Raw genomic sequence first — 19,085 nt, forward strand, 5'->3', positions numbered from 1 at the left:
CCTGCAACTGCTTTGTCATTTTCTATTGAAAAAGTAAAAACTGAAAAAAATAGAAGTCATCACTTCTTGGGTTTTTTTTGCTATGGTGTCAGTATTATTTAACTTATTAGGTGAGAACATTTCCTCCAAATCTACCTTAAAGTAGGTACTAGCACCACTTAACTGTGTTTCTCAGAGACAGTCAAAAACTTACTTTTTTATATCTAATTTTGTCTAACTTTTACTTGACTTTAAATACATGCCACTGGAAAAAACCTGAATCTGTGCCATTTTACACAAGGAATAAGTTAGATGAGACTATTCTAAATAAGTACTGATCAGCTTAAGGCAAGATCAAACAAATTTTGTATTATTGTAACCACGTAGGACAGTCTAAGTTGATTTTAAAGCTTATTTGAACTAAGTTGTTTAAAGCGAAATCTTAAGCCATCAGTAACCACTCTTTACACAATACATTCTAAGAGGTCAATTGGAAGCAAAATATTTACCAAACATAATAATTAAACTTTTCAAATAATTAAATCCTTTAAAAATAAATATAAAATGTTTCCCCTGAAAATTATAAATCACACACTTCACTAAAGGTGGCTAAAAATACAGAGAACATCAAAACTTTTCACTCCTCTTAATCTGCATTTTTAGATTCAATCAATGGATAAACACTAAAGAAAAGCACATTAGTATCTTATATTAATCTTCAAGGCATGTGTTTTGCCTTGATTACTCAAATCTGAGTGGGCCTTAGACTGTCTCCAACAACTGAGTTTCAGTCTTCATAGCCAATATACGAAATCTAAACTATTCTCTTTTTCCTGCGGAACTTCCAGCCTAATACAAATTATACTGGACTTGAAGAATACTGTATTAGGTAAAAGCAATCAAAAAACTCTTCTAGTTAGGACCTTTTTTCACCCCTAAAGATAAAATAAAGGAAACCTTTAAATGCAAACCTCAGTTGTATTGCGCTTGATTCTATAAAATGACATTAAGAATGTGTTGAAAAAATATTGCATGCATATAATGTAATCTATAAGCAAACGTTATAAATTACATTTAGAAAATACTAGAGGTGGCTACCTGTATAATCTGCCTTCATTGATGTCACAGAGATTGCAGTGCCTGGTGTTTTTAATCAGGAAGAATTTGTATACAAAACAGAAGTATATACCTATACACAGAAAATAATTTGTCTTGTATTGTTTGGCAAATCACGTAGTTCTAAAAAGTAAAAATTGTTTAGAGTGTCCAACACTTACCTGCTGAAAAACATCTGCCCCTTCATCATAATCCACTATTGTGAAAAACAATTTGTTTGAAAAAGCAGATGAATAGCGCCATGAGTTAGCCAGCACTTGATATTCTTCATTAGCTTGCCTGTTAAGGAAAAGAAACATACATATATCCACATGGCGCTCACTGGCAAAGATTCTATTACCAGCTGCAACAATTAGTTGAATTAGACTTGCAATATTGCTCTCAACACCCATAGTATTGATTTTAAAAAAGTTTCAGATAGTTGCACAACTCTTTCTCGAACTTGCCTTGTCCAAAATTAGAAATACGTTGTCAAACTAAATCAGAGACATCCCAAGATGACACTGGTGAAAAGCAATGTTTTCTGTATTTAAAAGTCTAACAAAACAAGAGTGGCCTCAGTGGCAAGCATCACACAAATCTGCTAACAGATCCTTGCACAGAAATGCTTACATGGCCCTTGCATATGAGATCAGGATTTACTTCCTGAAGACAGTTGCACATAAAGAATTCTGAAAGTAATGGAAAAATAACACAGAAATGCAACAGTAGTAATCTTTCTAAAACAGCAGAGCCATAGAAAAAGCCATAGAAACTGCTAAGCACTGGGGAAACTATACTAACTAGATGAACAGCAGGCTTGCAAGTAGCATAATACACTCAAGATTATTTCTATAAATCTTGTTTTAAAAGTGATAAAGGATAATTTTGCACAACATATAGGGTTAAATAATCTTTTCTACTATCACTAGAAAGTCATACTGACACTTCTCTAATTTCTCAGAAAGACTCAGCACTACATTCAAGTGAGTTTTTTTTGGTTGACTGGGTTTTGTTCATTCATTCATTTTAAAAGAAAACAAAACCAAAAACACCCACAAAACAAAAAACTTTGTCCTATCTGCAATGACAGGAAAGGAAAAATGTAATTCCAGAGAAGAAATCTGCCATCTTTACTAGCAGAGATGTTGTCTAAATACACAATCACAAAACCATAAAACAATAGGTTCTTGCACAAGACAAATCCATATCAATGAACAGTTCTGGGGAAAAAAAAACCAAACCTCAAAAGAGGTAAAAGGATCCTTGCAGTACTTTTTGCTTTACACACATCACAGGCTCCTTTACTGATTATTTCCACATTACTGTTAATCATATCTGCTGTACAGGAGGTTCAATGAGATAGTGCAAAGTCCTGCATATGGACTGGGCAAGTCCTGATATCAATAGATGCTGGGGTATGAAGGGATTTGGGCAAGTCCTGAGGAGAAGGTCTTGTGGGTACTGGTGGATGAAATCTGGAAATAAGCCAGTAATGTATGGTCGCAGCCCAGAAAGCCAAGCGTGTCCTGGGCTGCATCAAAAGAAGCATGGCCAGCAGGTTCAGGGAGGTGATTCTGCCCCTCTATTCTGCAGTACTCCAGATCCCACCCAGAGTACTACATTCAGTTCTGGAGTCCTCAGCAAAGGAAAGAGCCTAGAGGAGGGCCACAAAGATTATAAGAGGGCTGGAGCACTTGCTCCACAAAGACAGGCTAAGAAAGTTGGGGTTGTTCAGCCTGGGGAAGAGAAGGGTCTGGGGAGACCTTATAGCAGCATTCTGGTACTTAAAGGGAGCTCATAAAAAAGACGGGGACAAGCTTTTTAACAGGGCATGTTGTTAGAGAACGAGGAGTAAGTTTTAAACTAAAGCCTGGTAGATGTAGACTAGACACAAGGAAGAAATTTTTTCCAGTGAATGTGGTGAAACACTGGAACACATTACCCATAGACATGTTGCCATGTGTAGGTGTCCCATACCTGGAATCATTCAAGGTCAGACTGGATGAGGCTCTGAGCAACCTGATTGAGTCAAAGATGTCCCTTCTCATTGCAATGGGGTTGGACTAGGTGACCTAGGTTGTACTATGTGACTTTCCAACCCAAACTATTCTATGTTTCTATGTGGTAAGATGCAGAAGTAAAACGTTGTTCATTTTAAAGCTGCAGATGCAAAAATCTATTTGTTGCAAAAGAAACGGCACTAAACACACATAATACATATTGTATTTTGAGACAGCATAGAAAGGGAAGACAGGACCACAGATGTCATAAGACCCTTTCCCATTTCCTCAAAACTGAGATCAGCCTCAAGCATGAAATAGAATACATACAATTCCAGCAGAATTGTGTTGTATCAAGGAATATATTGTACAAAAAAAATCATCACAAAAAAGGTAAAATGAAATTTTATTATTTCTTAGCCCCCAAAGAATAAATCTTATGAAGCACAACAAAACTCAACTTTCACACTTATGACCTGATTGAGTAAATTTCGCCACTTGACACACTCAATGGACAAAGCTTGCAATTATTGAAAGAAAAGTGCTTTAAGCATCAGGTTGGTTATTTCTAGAAACAGACGATAACATTAAGCAGACTAACATATTCACTGTCCTCCTGAAGAGGGCAGTCAGACAACATCAAAGGAATGCTGTAAAATCTTAAGCAATATCTGCAGGGCACTGTTCTGTTAAACCTGATATATTAAAGCTGAACCACTTTTATTATAAAAACAAGATAAAAATCACTTCATATTGATGCCATCATTCCTCTTAGTCTAGCTTTCACTTGTTATGAAACAGTATTTCTGTGAAGTTCAGATACTCCAGTTATGTCCCCACTATTTGAGAGAAGACTCTTGTTCACATTGATCTCCACGTATTTTGCAACCTCATAGAAGCTCTTGCGGGGTGTGCAGAAGCAAAAGAAAGAGGGGCAGGAAACAAAGTTACAGAATTACCACATATAGAGCTGAAGAACATCCTACAGTCCACAAGATATGATGCTGATAACAATCACATTAGTAACTTTTTTGTAATGTTGGCTACTCCTTTTCAAACACAATAATAGTAAAAAGTATAAGCCATTGACTGAAAAAAATCAGCCTCCAACTAGTATCAGACAATATCAAGTCTGTCATTTCTTATCTACCTATCTCTATAATTACTTAATATCAATTCTAACAGTTTGTTTCTACAAAATAATGTTTATATGAAATTATTATAATAATGATATGGAATACTATAAAGGCACAGGACAGAATCACACCTGGTATGAATTCATCTGAATAATGTTAGCATTGCTCTTGTTATTTTGACAGAATTTTTTGATAGATGGAGAAGACTTAAATTTTACTGTTGCTCTAGTCAGTTCTTAAGAATTTAATCACAACAGTAACACAGTAACTAGCACCAAAGGTAATATTAACCAGCTACTATAAAATAATAGCCAGATCAAACGAAAATGTTACTATTAGACTTACCTAGAAAATTCAACATGCTGAAAAATAAGCTGCCAGACAAATGCTCTGCAAAAATTTCTTCAATTATGCAGGAGGTGCTGATAAAACATTAGAAGTTCTATTCAAGAAGATTCATTAAATGGGTGTCTATGGTAAATAATCAAATTTGTATAGTTTGAGCTATATTAAATTAATTTTATTCTATTAGCCCAATATTATAGTAAGTAAAACACAATTGAAGTGTTAGGGAAAGAATAAAAGAGACTGTGGAATTACTTGCCAAAGAAAGCAGTAAAGCATTATTTTTTTTGGCACACTACAGACTGTTAAACACAGAAATGTTGAACGGGCAAAGAATGCACTCCCAAAATGAAGAGAAAAGGGGGTTAAGTGCATATTTTGACAACATCCTAATATTGAGAAGATAATAAATTCAGAATGCTTACTTGCTTTTATTTTTGTTTAGGGTGACTCATAGTGTCACTATGAAAAGCACTGAAGAATATACAGAAAATTCACCACACATGACAAAATGAAGAAAGTATGGACACTAGTTGAAAACTACCCTGTTTTTGCAATCTAGATATCTATAATAGCAGAAAGCAAACTAAAATCTATGCTATTCCATTTACAACATCCCATGAAATTTCCAATATTTGAAAAGAAGATAGAAGAAAATAGATGAAAAGAAGCTATAAGACCATATACTGTAGAAGTTGAAAAGTAAAAAGAAAATAAAATTATCAACAGGAAGAAGTCTCCTACAATCCAAGTATAGAATTAGTACCTTGTTAAACAGGACTCATCAATACTTCTATGAAGATTCCGAAGTGCACTTGAAAAGCAATTGCAGAACTTTCAACAGCTCCTTCCGCATTTCCTGTTCCTTCTTTGAACAAAAGTTTAAAAGATAATTCCCTCTCAGCACAGTTAAGAGACCTGTAAATGATTTTCTCACTACCTGCTTTTGATCAACCAGCAAAAACTAGAGAAAGGTAGAGGATCTTGTTTCTTCTTTTTGATGACATCTCCATGACTGTCAGAATTCTTTTTGCTGTTGACCTACTCATTGATTGGATACTTGAAAACAATTTTCTGAGGTATCTTCTTGAACAGGGAAACCAACAGAATTCCTCTCTGTTCTAGATTAAAAACCTCCTCTTAGAGGTCTTGTTGATAGCGCAGATGTTAATAAAGTTATGTGGAATCTCTTCTCTCATACATTTTGTCATATCCTGACCTGTATTGTGAGTCAACAGAAGAAGGCAGCTACATTCAGAGCTCTTTATGAAACACTTAACACTTTAAACTCTAATCTTGAGCATACATAAACTATAAGTTAAATTATAACTTACTTTTTACATAATCCTATAAGAAATACAGAAGTCATATCACAAGCAGTTGGCTACACTCATTCTGCAGCAGGCTTTCTGCAGTAACAACGTTGATCCAACGGATGCCATTAATACTTCGTAACAGAAGTCAGCCTTGTCATTCAAATCCAGCAAAAGAAATTTTTAGAAAATATGTGCCACACCTGCAAAACTGATCCATCTCCTTCACATCCTATCTATATTTTATGCTATACTTGTTACGTGTATTTACACACATAACTTCAGTTAATGGGAGTAATCGGTTCTCCTTTCAATACAGCAAATCTTCTGACACTTTCAAGAATACAATATAGTTTGATCAACAAGGGGGTGAAGGAAATTACTGGCTGTGCAAACTCCACCACCAGTCATTTTTAGCTACTTCTTCATAAATAGTGTCTTCGCAAAACTGTGTTTTCCAAGAATTCGGAAGCAGGTTTATTACTTCTGCTAATAAATACTAATAAATATCATGCAGGACTGAAACAACGCAATTTTTAGTTTACATGTATCCACAAGTGGTCACCTGCCATTACTACAGTCTTCCTCCGTTGCATTTCCCCATTTTGTATTTCTGATCCTTTATGATGCTAATTCTAGGTTTTAATCTTGATTAGCAATGACTCAAACAGGCACAATTACACCCATAAAAGAAATACAGATTTCATAGACACCAAGAATATCAATAACATGTTAAGTCAATTAAGACCAACTAAGTTTAACCAAAAATGTTTAATCAAGCACGTTCTAAACATGCATAGAAAAAAATCCACATCTCACCCCCACCAATGACTCTTTCAAGAGCATATTGGGTATCTGTTACAATTGATTCATCTCTCAATACTAGCTATGTCATATTGAACATAAACAATTGTGTCAACAGGAAAACTGACATAAATGCTACCACTTACACAGCTGTGAAGTCATCAGATAGCTTTCAACAGTTTTTTTAGACTGGAAAACTCAAACTTGCCTGACCACATAGGTGGAAATGCTTTACTCCAAAATCTGCTTTAGGATAAAGACACAATTTCCTTGAGAAACACTCTAGAGATAGGACTAGAGTCATTACTAACATGTATACAGAGCTACTGGTTTACAGAAACCTTCATGTGCTAGGACTAAATTGATACAGATAGCCTAGAGATATACAAATATTTTCCAGTCCATAGTCTGTGAAAATATCTCATTAAGATGAATACAGAACCAGCCTCTGTCTCAAAGACAACAAACTGCTAGGTGTCTTTTAGAAACACCTATAAATCATTCTTATTTGTTCTATGCATAGAACAAAATCCAATCAATAACGCAGACATAAGATTTCTAGCTTTTAGAAGTATATATTAAAAAGAGATTAAGTAAAAAATTAGAATCAATACTGAAATGTGAAATCTAGCTACGAATAAAAGATAAAACCAATTTTTTTTTTACATAATCCTGTGGTGCATAAACTGACCGGGGGCGGGGCAGGGGGTGGTGGGGGTTGGAGGGGAGCTGCAGGGAAAGTACTAGTTCTTCTGAGAAAGTTATTCAAAGTGAAAGAATTCAGTTTAGGTGCTTTTTTTTTTGTATTTGAAATATGGCATTGACTTATTTGTATGTAATTGTTCAGAAGTATTTTGATGAGTAACAGTTAACTTAAATCTTGGACAAAAGCATCCTCACCAAGGATTACAGTTTAAGGTAAAACCTATTTTTCCTTTACGCAAAGTGTCCAGTGAAGAACCAACAAAATGAAGTAATGCATGCATTTCAGTTCTGTGTCTCCTTTCAGTGCTTCATTAATTAGCCATTGATTTGAAAATGTCAATTTTCCTGATAATGTTTTTATACCTTTAATTTCACATGAAAAAGTGGATCACGACTTCACTTTTATTTAAAAAAACCCACCTGGAAGTAGTACGTAGATTTCTTTCCTTCATTTTATGTTTAAAGATTTTCATTTGCTTCTATATTTAAATGGCTAGCCTAGCATATCACAGGATGAAGTTTATAAGCTCTTTTACAGAACAGTAAACAATATAGAGTTGTAAGCAAAATTAACTTCACTAATAACATCAATATTTATGTTGTTTTCACATGCACTACAAAAGAGCTGTACATAACACAAGGAAAGAATTTGCTTCGCTCATTATAATGTCTAATACACTGACTCTTAGAAAGCTAAACTTGGTGCATCTCCTGTAGCAAAGAACTTCCTGCTTCCTGTAGGAAAAAGTAACAGGAACCAAGTGCTGGAAGTTTTACAGAAAAAAACCTGTTTGACCTAAGAACATTGGAAAGCTGCTGTACCTAGTCCTTCACCTTCACAATTCAGATGTGGAGGTGAACTCGTGGGAGTGCAATTTACATACTGTCCCTCAAAATTGACCAATTGAATTCAATGACAAAAAAATAATCTATTAAAAAAATCTAATAAAATTCATACAACATTACAGGTACATAAGTGAAAATTTCTACTGTAAATATCACATTCTGACACTTAAGAAATCCAACAAGGTAAGTTTACAAACTTCGTGTATTGTTTAAAATGAATCTATTTAAACCCAAGACATACTATTTCTTCATATAAAGCTTATGTATTTCATAGTTCTACAGAGTATTTTGAAGGCTATTCAAATGCTGTTTATAACTACCTGCACAATAATCCCAGCTACTACTAAAATTACTAAACAAAATTTCTAACACAGATTTTAGCTGAAGCAGGTTTTATCAGCCTAGGTTCTGATTCAGTAAGGTAATTAAGTACATGACTACCTTTCAGTCCCTGGGCCCTATTTCCATGTCTTTCATTAGTCATTTTTGGATTACCTTATTGAACTAGGAACTTGCACAGAAAGATCCTGGACTTAGAATACCTTAGAAGACTTAGAATACCTTAGAATAACACACCCTAATAAGTATCTTAAAATGAGCCAACAGAACATAAAGTGCACTGCCAGACAGTATTCCGGAGTAAGCATGTCACAGAATCACAGAATCACAGAATAACCAGGTTGGAAGAGACCCACCGGATCATCGAGTCCAACCGTTCCCATCAAACACTAAACCATATCCCTCAGCACCTCATCCACCCGTGCCTTAAACACCTCCAGGGAAGGTGGCTCAACCACCTCCCTGGGCAGCCTGTTCCAGTGCCCAATGACCCTTTCTGTAAAGAATTTTTTCCTAACGTCTAGTCTAAACCTCCCCTGGCGGAGCTTGAGGCCATTCCCTCTTGTCCTGTCCCCTGTCACTTGGAAGAAGAGGCCAGCACCCTCTTCTCTACAACGTCCTTTCAGGTAGTTGTAGAGAGCAATGAGGTCACCCCTCAGCCTCCTCTTCTCCAGGCTAAACAACCCCAGCTCTCTCAGCCGCTCCTCATAAGACCTGTTCTCCAGCCCCATCACCAGCTTTGTTGCTCTTCTCTGGACTCGTTCCAGAGCCTCAACATCCTTCTTGTGGTGAGGGGACCAGAACTGAACACAGGATTCAAGGAGCGGTCTCACCAGTGCCGAGTACAGAGGGAGGATAACCTCCCTGGACCTGCTGGTCACGCCGTTTCTGATACAAGCCAAGATGCCATTGGCCTTCTTGGCCACCTGGGCACACTGCTGGCTCATGTTCAGTTGGCTGTCAACCAACACACCCAGGTCCCTCTCCTCCAGGCAGCTTTCTAGACAGACTTCTCCTAGTCTCTAGCACTGCATAGGGTTGTTGTGCCCCAAGTGCAGGACCCGGCATTTGGCCTTGTTAAACCTCATGCCATTGGACTCTGCCCAGCGGTCCAGCCTGTTCAGATCCCTTTGCAATGTCCTTGTGGAAAAAGGTGCCTGCATTCTAAGAACTGTACAAAACTGAAAATCACAAGGCAATTCACATCTACATCTGAGCCTTGTACATCTCTTAACTGATGAAATCAGTGAAGTGTCATGTTATCAAGTGGTAATGAATCACTTCTGTTACAAAATGTCTTTGGAAAGATCATGGTCAACTGATAATAAAGCACTTTTCTTAAAGAGAAAGTCTACCTCAGCTGTGTACATTTTGGTCAAATGCAATTCATTAAAACCTAAAACCAGTAAGACTTCTGAAAATTCACATATAGACTAAAAAGCAGTTGAAAAGGTATTGTAACAAACACATGAATCTGTTAAATAGTAAGCATCAATCACATGCCAAGAAGAATCCTACTCATTGTATTGCACACTGATTAAAATGTTCACTTGAAAACTGTGTAAGGAAGATGAAAAAGAACACTAAGTTATAAATTACCTGCAAACAGAGCACTGTCGCTGTGGCTGGAGAGCAGTGAACATCACTATCACAGAGTAGTTACGAGGTGGAGCCTTCACAAATCTTCGGAATTTGTCTCCATTCATTCGAACAACCGAGCGCCTCGAGCTCCACTCCATCAGCTGTTCCACCTTCTCAGCCAAAAGATTCTGTAATAGAGGACAAGGATGAGGAATGTTTAAGTTTAAACTTCAAGTACTTCCTATCTGTATTCTGTCTTTGCATCCTCAGAGCTCCTATGGACTAAAACAGGAGGTTGGGGGCACCTTTAAATAGGTTATAGCACAACTTTGTCTTCTATGTAGACAAATAGTTTTTAAATATTTAAAAAAGAACTTAATGTAATTTTAAATAAAAAGGATACATAAAATGAAATCAAAGACAAAGGAGTGGAGTAAGGCAGACTGTCCAAATAAAAGATATCAGTACAGCAATCATTTAGCTTTCATTAAAAACTGGAAGCTTTAGAAAATGCAGCATTATGTTACATTTATTCTAGTTAGTAAAAATCACAGCAGAATATTGTCAATCACTGAAATATTAAGATGAAAGAAAAATATAGCTACAAAGAGAAAGAAAAAGCTTTTACATTCAAAATTTCCTTACAAATATATATCATATTGAATTTAAATTAATATAAGTTTTATATTTTGATACAGACGTAAGCGTACTGAGTAATAAACCCATATAGGCACATTCCATTTCAAAAGCAACGTTTTCAGTTGCCATCGAGATCCCCAAAATGTTTTTGCTGAACTAAAAGTGTATAAGAAATTGTATGTCGCTTTTCTTTTGCATGAAAGTATTGCAAGCACATGAATGACTTCAAAGCAGGCTATTAGACATCCTAGAAGATGGTCTGCAAGTTAGATACATTTATCTAACTACGCCTATGAAAATCTATTTAGATTTTTTTTTTTATCAAGAAAGCTGGATAAGTTTGCTTATCATAGACTTCTTTGTCTCCCAAGTTACCTAGTCTCAGTGAGGTTGCACTGACCATGCTCCAGGTGGATTGCTGCATCTACAGGGTATGAGGATCAATGCAACAACCCATTTTGTTTTAAGTCTTCAGTTTCCTGCTGAAGGACACTGTGGAAATGGCCTATATCAATACAAACTAACAAAAGAGTGGAAAAAACTGAACCATTAGGACTTGCACAGAAGCTGAGTGATGAGAGAAGATGGTAAGGACAAAAGGGAGGACAGACAGAAACAGAAAGTGAAGAAGGGTCACCAAATAAAAGAGAAACTAAGTTCAGAAAACTGGAAGGCATAAGACCTCTGATAAAATATGTGTGACGTAGTGAAAGGGTACACAAACTGATGAGGATCTGCTGTGGAAGTGAAGAATAAAATAGCTTAAAAAACATATTGAAATGGGGACACTGAGAAAAACAGAACATGATGACCAGAAAGGCAAGGATAAAACAGAAAATACTGTGCGGAAAAAAACGAGCAAGGAAACAAGTTAGCTTTTTTAGGACTTGTTAAAAACCAGCATGAAATAGAAAAATTAGCTCATCTAGTAACATTTTGACAAATTAGTAAGGCTATAAATAAAAGCACAGATAGATGTATGAGGAGAAGGAAAGAATGAACTTCAAGGATAAAAGAAAACTATATTTTGTCTGTCAGATCTTCCATCTTAAAAATTAGTATAAGATGCCCCTTAGAACTCTTTATAGCACACAGCTGGTCATCAGAAGTTTTGAGTCCAAAAGAAGCTTCGACTAGCATAAATCATGAACAATTTTGAGATAGTCACACTTGTTTGACCTTATAAAACCTTTAAAGAAATCTATTAGGTTTTCATTCCCAGTCTCAGGCTTTAGCTGATATTTGTAATCGCAAATGTGAAGGAGAGATTACAACTCTATCATAAGAATACCAATAAATCAATTAACACTACCATTTTTCCTCAGTTAAAAGACATGTTTCTGGCAGGTTTGTTTCAAAAATATATTATGCAAGTTCTTTTTAAAAAGAATCATAACGGAAATTACATAAAAATGAAGTCTTCTCATTTGTAAAATTTCTTTGGTTTAGCAGTGCCTGGATTAAATCTTTCTGTTTACTTCAAAAGATTCACTAGTTTCGCATGAGGCACTCCAGGTGGTAATGCAAAATAAAACAAAGAGCTAAAAAGGATGTGTATTCATATTTCCAAAAGCTCTAATTACTAAAGCAAAAAAAAAAAAAAAAAAAAAAAACAGAGAGAGAACTAATAAAAAGATACATTTTAAATTAACACAAGATGGATGCATAATACTCTACTTGGTACAGAAAACCAAAGACTTTTCCGAATTGGCCTTATTTAGAAGAGAGAAATAGAATCCTGTGAAGCATCATTAAGAATATCAAAACAGAATCATGATCTTGATAGAAAAAAAACAAGGGAGAAAAAGCAGCTCTATCACTGCTAAATAATTTGTTTCTACAAAATAACCAGTGATATTGGAAAAGCCTTACTCAGACCAGACTCCTTCAAAGTCTTACTTGGAAGCTTGTTGCCAGTGAACAATTGACTTGTTTCCTTCAGATTCAGCCGCGTTTCAGGTGATCTTCACAGAGCTCTTGTGAAATACTGTGAAGTTCATTGTTATGTTCTCAACCACTTGTATCTTTTGGTTTGGTTGTTTTGGGTTTTTTTTCATAAATGCACTAGGTAACTAAATTAAGCTAATATATTTACTACACTAGGTTGTCAAGCTAGTATTTCAGGAATATAAAAACACTAGGTACAATTTTATTACTTGTTTTGCTGGATTCTAAAGAAATCTACTGTTTTCAAACAAGAAGTTAAAGAATAGATTGCAGATAATGACATATATCATTAAACATTCTGCTATAGGCCAGATTTCTCTTAAGCAATGGACTGCACTTAGATACTCCATGACTTCATAGTTCACTTTATTCCAGAAAGCCTCCTTTTGCAGAGTAATTGACAGAAGAGACCTTGGGACTGCCAGCTGTAGAATTCACAATGAAAGCTGTGGAATGTCCTATATTTTACAGCTTTCTGGTTTCTAACACTTTAGACAGATAAAGGTCTGATATTGTTTAATCCTTTATAAAACATTTGCACAATATATGCTGCCGTATAATTTAAAGAAACACTAGCAAACTGGCCTTATGGATTTCATTATTTAGAATGTAACCTTGCTATTTTTATTTTAAAAATACATTTAAAAAATAAAAATCTTAAGATAAAAATGTATAAAAAGAAAACCAGATTGTTCAAGAACTGTGTGAGTATGAGCTCTGCCTCCAGTCAAAAATTTTCTCCTGTACAAAAGAGTGTTGAAAAGTGAAGCAACGTTGACAGAAAACATTTAGAAACAAAAGGTAGTATTTTTCCTACTGCCCTAATAGAAAAGCAATAAAAATAATGATCTATTAATATCCAGAACAGTTACAAAAGGCAGTGATCTATTCCTAATTAATCTTGCCGTGACAGTACTGAAAGTGAACACATCCTATGGTATTTTTCTGTTACCAGTTACCATCCAACTATATAAGGCATAGATAAAACTGCCAATCCCACTTAGGATTATAGACAACTGCAAAAATTGTATTAACTTGCCTCTTTCCACTCCCTGGGGAAACTTTTATACCAGAGAAAATCTGGAAACAGGAGAGGACTCCTAAATCAGATACCCCGGACAAAACATAGCTTGTAATGACAGTGTTACCCACGTCCAGAAAACAGGAGACACTATTTCATTTTTGTTCTAGACTGCTAATTTTCTGCTCCTTCCCACCCCTATATTTGTAATGACCCACTGTTTGTTTAAACACTTTTATTAGGGCAGTAAGGAGGGCACACAGCAAACCTGCTGTGCTGGACATCAAGAGGGAAGACCCTGGCTGCTTCAGGGATCTGCATAATAGAATAACAAGGCATGAAGCCTTGGAGAGAAGAGGGGCCAAGAGAGCTGGTTAATATTCAAGGATCACTCCCTCCAAGCTCAGAGCGACACACCCCAACAAAGACAAAGTCATGCAAAAACACCAGGAGGCTTGTATGGATGAACAAGGAATCCCTTAATCAACTCAGCCACAAAAACTAAGCCTACGTAGGGTGGAAGCAAGGACAGGTAGCCTGGGAACAGAAGGAAATTGTCTGATTAGCCAGGTCAGCAAAGTGTTGTTGTTCGAGCTAAAGTAGAATTAGTTTTCTGACGGCAGCTAAGTCTCATCTAAGTAACTTCATTTTGTTAAAGTTAACTGCATGTTTTTCAGATAGTTTCTCTCTAGAAGGGATAACATGGCACATTAGTATGCAGAAGAGCCAATGCTAATACTTACTCCTATGGTAACCAATCCCATACTCAAGGTGATGAAACAAAGGCAACACCTGCAGGGAAGGGCAGACAGGACAGGCAACCCCAAACTGAGCAACAGAGTATTCCATCCTATATACGTTATATTCTATATAAAATGAGAGATTACAAAGGTCTCACTCTCTTCAATGGCTGATGTCCAGGGAGGACCTCATTTGTCTGTTTGCCCCTAATCCAGGATCCATGCGTTCCTGAACCCAGTTCCAGAGCCCAACACCCTCCTAGCCATAGACCTATTCCCTCATGTTTGCTCTACAGCATTTGTAATGACATATAGTCAGGGAGGGGTAGGGTGAGGGTGTGATTTCATGTATTTATAGATATTTTATTACTGTCTTATTATTTTCATCATAATTATTTCATTAAAGCTGGGGGGGGGTGGGCAAGAATTGGGAGCCAACTGCTTGGTGTTCACTGCTGACATTGGCCAGGATGCTGCTAAACAATTAAGAAAACTAAATCCCAGACAGAATTAAATCTGGCCAAGGACAGCAAGGGCAACAAGAAAAGCTGTTATAGGTATATCAGTGATACAAGCAAGACTAGGGAGAATAGTAGCCCCCTCTGGAGGGAAACAGGAGATCTGTTTACTCAGGATATGGAGAATACTGAGGCACTCAACTTTTTTGCCTTAGTCTTCACCATTAAGTGCTCTAGCCACACTGCCCAAGGCGCAGAAGGTAAAGGTGGGGACAGCAAGATTGAAGAACCATCCACTGCAGGAGAACAGGTGTGTGAAACCATCTAAGGAACATGAAAGTGCACAAGTCATGGAACTTGAGATGCATCCATGGGTCCTGAGAGAATTGGCAGACAAATCTGAAAAGCCACTATCCATCATATTTGAAAAGCTGTAGCAGTCTAGTAAAGTTTCTATGGACTAGCCATCCCATTCCTAGAAGTGTTCAAGGCCAGGTTAAACAAGGCTTTGAGGAACCTGGTCTAGTGTTCCTGCCCACATCAGAGGGTTTGGAACTGGATGATCTTTGAGGTCTCTTCCAACCCAAACCATTTATTATTCTGTGATTTACTGTATTCCTCTAAGCATTTACTAGTTTTATACTGATAAGGGGACTGTTTTAGTTGAAACACTGAAAAAAAAAACCATAAGCATAAATCTGAGAAGGGAAATTCTTATTTTACCAAGAAAATCTAACTTTTATTGGTGCAAATAACTACAAAAGTGTCAACAGATAACAGTCTGTTGACATATGCATAGAGAACATTTAAATCAATGGGTGATGAGACTGCCATGTATCATTTATTTTCATTAGCTGTAGCCTCAATCAGAATAAAAGTACATGTATGATCTGTGTGTGGAAACAACATGAACACTTAATACCTCTAAAACAAACAGAATTAATAGTACTTGCTGTTCCTACACTGTTTTGTAACAAGTGAAAAAAATATCCAGCACAAGAGCATTTTCTCAAAACTAATCACTGAACACGTAACTGAGAAAATCCTGAATCTAGAAATTCTCTGATGCAACAGGGAAAGATGGTGTTTATTTAGGACAGGGATTTCTCCATAAAGAGATCACCTATGAAAATTATTTTTATTGCTGGAGTAGGGCTACTGTCATTGCTATTTTGGCCTTAATCACATTAAGCAGATGGGCAGTCCCTACTGAAATAAGCTGCTTGAGACAGCAAGTTCTCCCTAGTTCTGCTTTTGCCCCTATGGGTAGTAAAAGATTTTTCCATGTGCAGTGGCCCATATCGTTGTATCAGGAACATAGCAAAAGAATAAAGTTAAAAGTTCACCTTTTATAGATCACAGTTTAAGTGATGTTATGAAAAAACTATGCCACCTGTCAAAAACATAGGCAAAGTGTGACAAGTTATGAAACAGAAGATGCTGGCAGGCCCAGTTTCTGGCATCTGCACTTGAAACAATTCTCTATCAGGGACTGCTTCCCAGTGATCCTCTGTATCTCCTCTCTCTGCTTCTTAGCCCAACAGAGCTTGGCATCTACAAGCTTTCCCTTTCGTACTCTGTGACTAGGAGATTAGCTACTCAAAACACAGCTTTATTTATTCACTCTCCCAAGACAGAGTGTCAACAAGACAAAGCATAAACAACAATAACAACCACCCTGTATACAAACATTTTGCTTCACTTGACTGCTAATCTTCCTTGGCCAGATTTTCTAAATTTCTTTTGGCCCCCAAAAAACCATCTCCCTTGAGATGTTGGGGGCGAGAGGGAAACAATGGACAGAATGAAATGAAACACCATCCAGATTTCCCCGAAATGCTGTTTGCTCTGTCTATCCAAAGGATGTCAATGACATTTTCAAAACAAACCTCTTATTTTTTAAAACAAAAAACAAATTCAAATTTAAATACTCCTTGTTTCAGATTTGTTGATCCAGGAAATCATTGTAGCAAAGTAGCTGGAGCATCTCAAAAGGACGTTTCTCAATGGTTCTCACAGAAGTTCTATCAGATTGTCTTTATCATATAAACATATTTCCAATGGGTTTACGTTACAAAACTATTTTTAATTACATTTCTTTTTGAGTCCTCCTTTAATTTACTTTGCCTTCATTCAAAACACATTGGCCCTAACAATTATTTTTTTCAGGTTTCAGAGGAGGTTTCAGCTCTTTCTGACATATGAGGGTGCCTCCTGAATACTACTAGACATGTGAACATGGAAGACCTCAGGTCTAGAAAGGTAGAGTCAAGATATTTAAGTTGCAGTATCAGTACCAGGAAAAGTCCTCCAAAATATTAGGCAGGGACTCAATCTACTGTTGACTACTAGTAAGGCTGAGACACTAGTTATCAGCAGACCACTCCCTGTTCCTGATGAAAAATCAAAATACATTTCAGTAGCTCAAATTTCACAGTTCCTGTAGTAAATAAAATAAAGCAAGGAGTTTCCAATTAATTATTTGATAATATGCTTCTACTGGAGATAACTTAACTAGAGATTTTGTTGAGTATTTCTTAAATTATGATGTTACAGAGAAAAAAGGAGGTGGCTTGACTTCTACATTTCCCTTATGTGTATCTTGCCAAAACCAGCTAACGTAGACTAAATGACCACCCCGATGAAGACTCCGCTTTGTTCACTTAAATGCATCAGATCCCCAAGAAATGTTAGCTTCGTAGGTAATTATTTCAGGACAACATTCACTGTAAAAAAAAAAAACAAAAAACCAAACAAGTTTGCACTGATAAGGCACATAAGTATCTCATAAGTCTCTCTGATGCACATAGCCTAAGTTCCAATTTGTTTTAACCTCTACTTTTTTAGCCTTCCGTTACACTAAAAATAATAGTATAGAGAAACTAACTGTATTAATAAATGCATTTCTAGTGGAATGTTTTAATAATGGTTAACTCCTCTAAAACTGTGTCTGATAAACATTCACTGGTATGTAGCTATTGATTGCAGCACATTAATGGCAGAAAACAAGGGAAAGACGAGTGTTGTTATAGCCTGTTTAGAATCATAGAGTAGTTTGGGTCGGAAGGGACATTAAAGATGATCTAGTTCCAATCCCCCTGCCATGGGCAGGGACACATGCCACTAGATCAAGCTGCCCAAGGCCCCATCCAACCTGGCCTTGAACAGCCCCAGGGATGGGGCACCCACAGCCATCTGATCATCTTTGTGGCCCTCCTCTGGACCCATTCCAACAGCTCCAGGATTCCAGAACTGAACACAATACTCCTCCAGGTGAGGTATCACAAGAAAAGACTAGAGGGGCAGAATCACCTCCCTCGACCTGCCGGCTATCCTTTTTTTGATACAACCCAGGATATGGTTGGCCTTCTTGGCTGCGACTGCACATTGTTGTCTCATGTCAAGCTTTTCATCCACCAGCACTCCCAAGCCCTTCTCCGCAGGGGACCCCTCTGTCACATGATCCCCCATCCTATACTGAAATTGGGGATTGTCCTTACCCAGATGCAGGACCTTGCACTTGCTCTTGCTGCACCTCATGAGGTTCACACAGGCCCACTTCTCCAGCCTTTCCAGGTCCCTCTGCATGACATCCCCTCCTTCCAGTGTGATGACTACACCACTCAGCTTGGCGTCAACTGCAGATTTGCTGAGGGTGCACTCAATCTCGCTGTCAATATCATCAATGAAGATATTAAACAACATCAGTCCCAGTACGGACCTCTAAGGGACATTACTTGTCACAGATCTTCATCTGGACTTTGAGCCACTGACCACTACTCCCTGAATACGACCATCCAACCAGTTTTTTATCCACTGAACGATGCACCCATCAAATCCATATCTCTCCAATTTAGAGAGAAAGATCTTGTTGGGGACCATGTGAAAGGCTTTACAGAAGTCCAGATAGATCACATCCATCGGTTTATCCGTGTTCACTGCTGCAGTTACCCCATCATAGAAAGCCACTAAGTTGGTCGTACAGGACTTGCCCCTGGTGAAGCTGTGCTGGCTGCCATTAACCACCACCTGCCATTTCATTGGGTCCCATAGACTTACAAATGTTCAGGTTCCTCAGGTGGTCACAAACCTGATCTTCCTCTACTGTGGGAGGTGGTTTACCCTCCTGGTCAC

At 37.2% G+C, this 19,085-nt stretch overlaps 1 protein-coding gene across 1 annotated transcript in view; it reads right to left on the reverse strand.

Annotated features, from left to right (window-relative positions):
• Positions 1–19,085, reverse strand: part of TUSC3 (tumor suppressor candidate 3) — a 126,744-nt gene that overhangs the window by 64,574 nt on the left and 43,085 nt on the right. The window contains exons 2-3 of the mRNA XM_069855959.1: positions 10,165–10,334; positions 1,257–1,374 (exon numbers count right to left, since the gene is read on the reverse strand). Coding sequence (XP_069712060.1) covers positions 1,257–1,374; positions 10,165–10,334 — 288 coding nt within the window. The remainder of the gene's footprint in view (positions 1–1,256; positions 1,375–10,164; positions 10,335–19,085) is intronic.

Source organism: Phaenicophaeus curvirostris, chromosome 4 (assembly GCF_032191515.1).
Source record: "Phaenicophaeus curvirostris isolate KB17595 chromosome 4, BPBGC_Pcur_1.0, whole genome shotgun sequence".
In the NCBI taxonomy this organism is placed as follows: domain Eukaryota; kingdom Metazoa; phylum Chordata; class Aves; order Cuculiformes; family Cuculidae; genus Phaenicophaeus; species Phaenicophaeus curvirostris.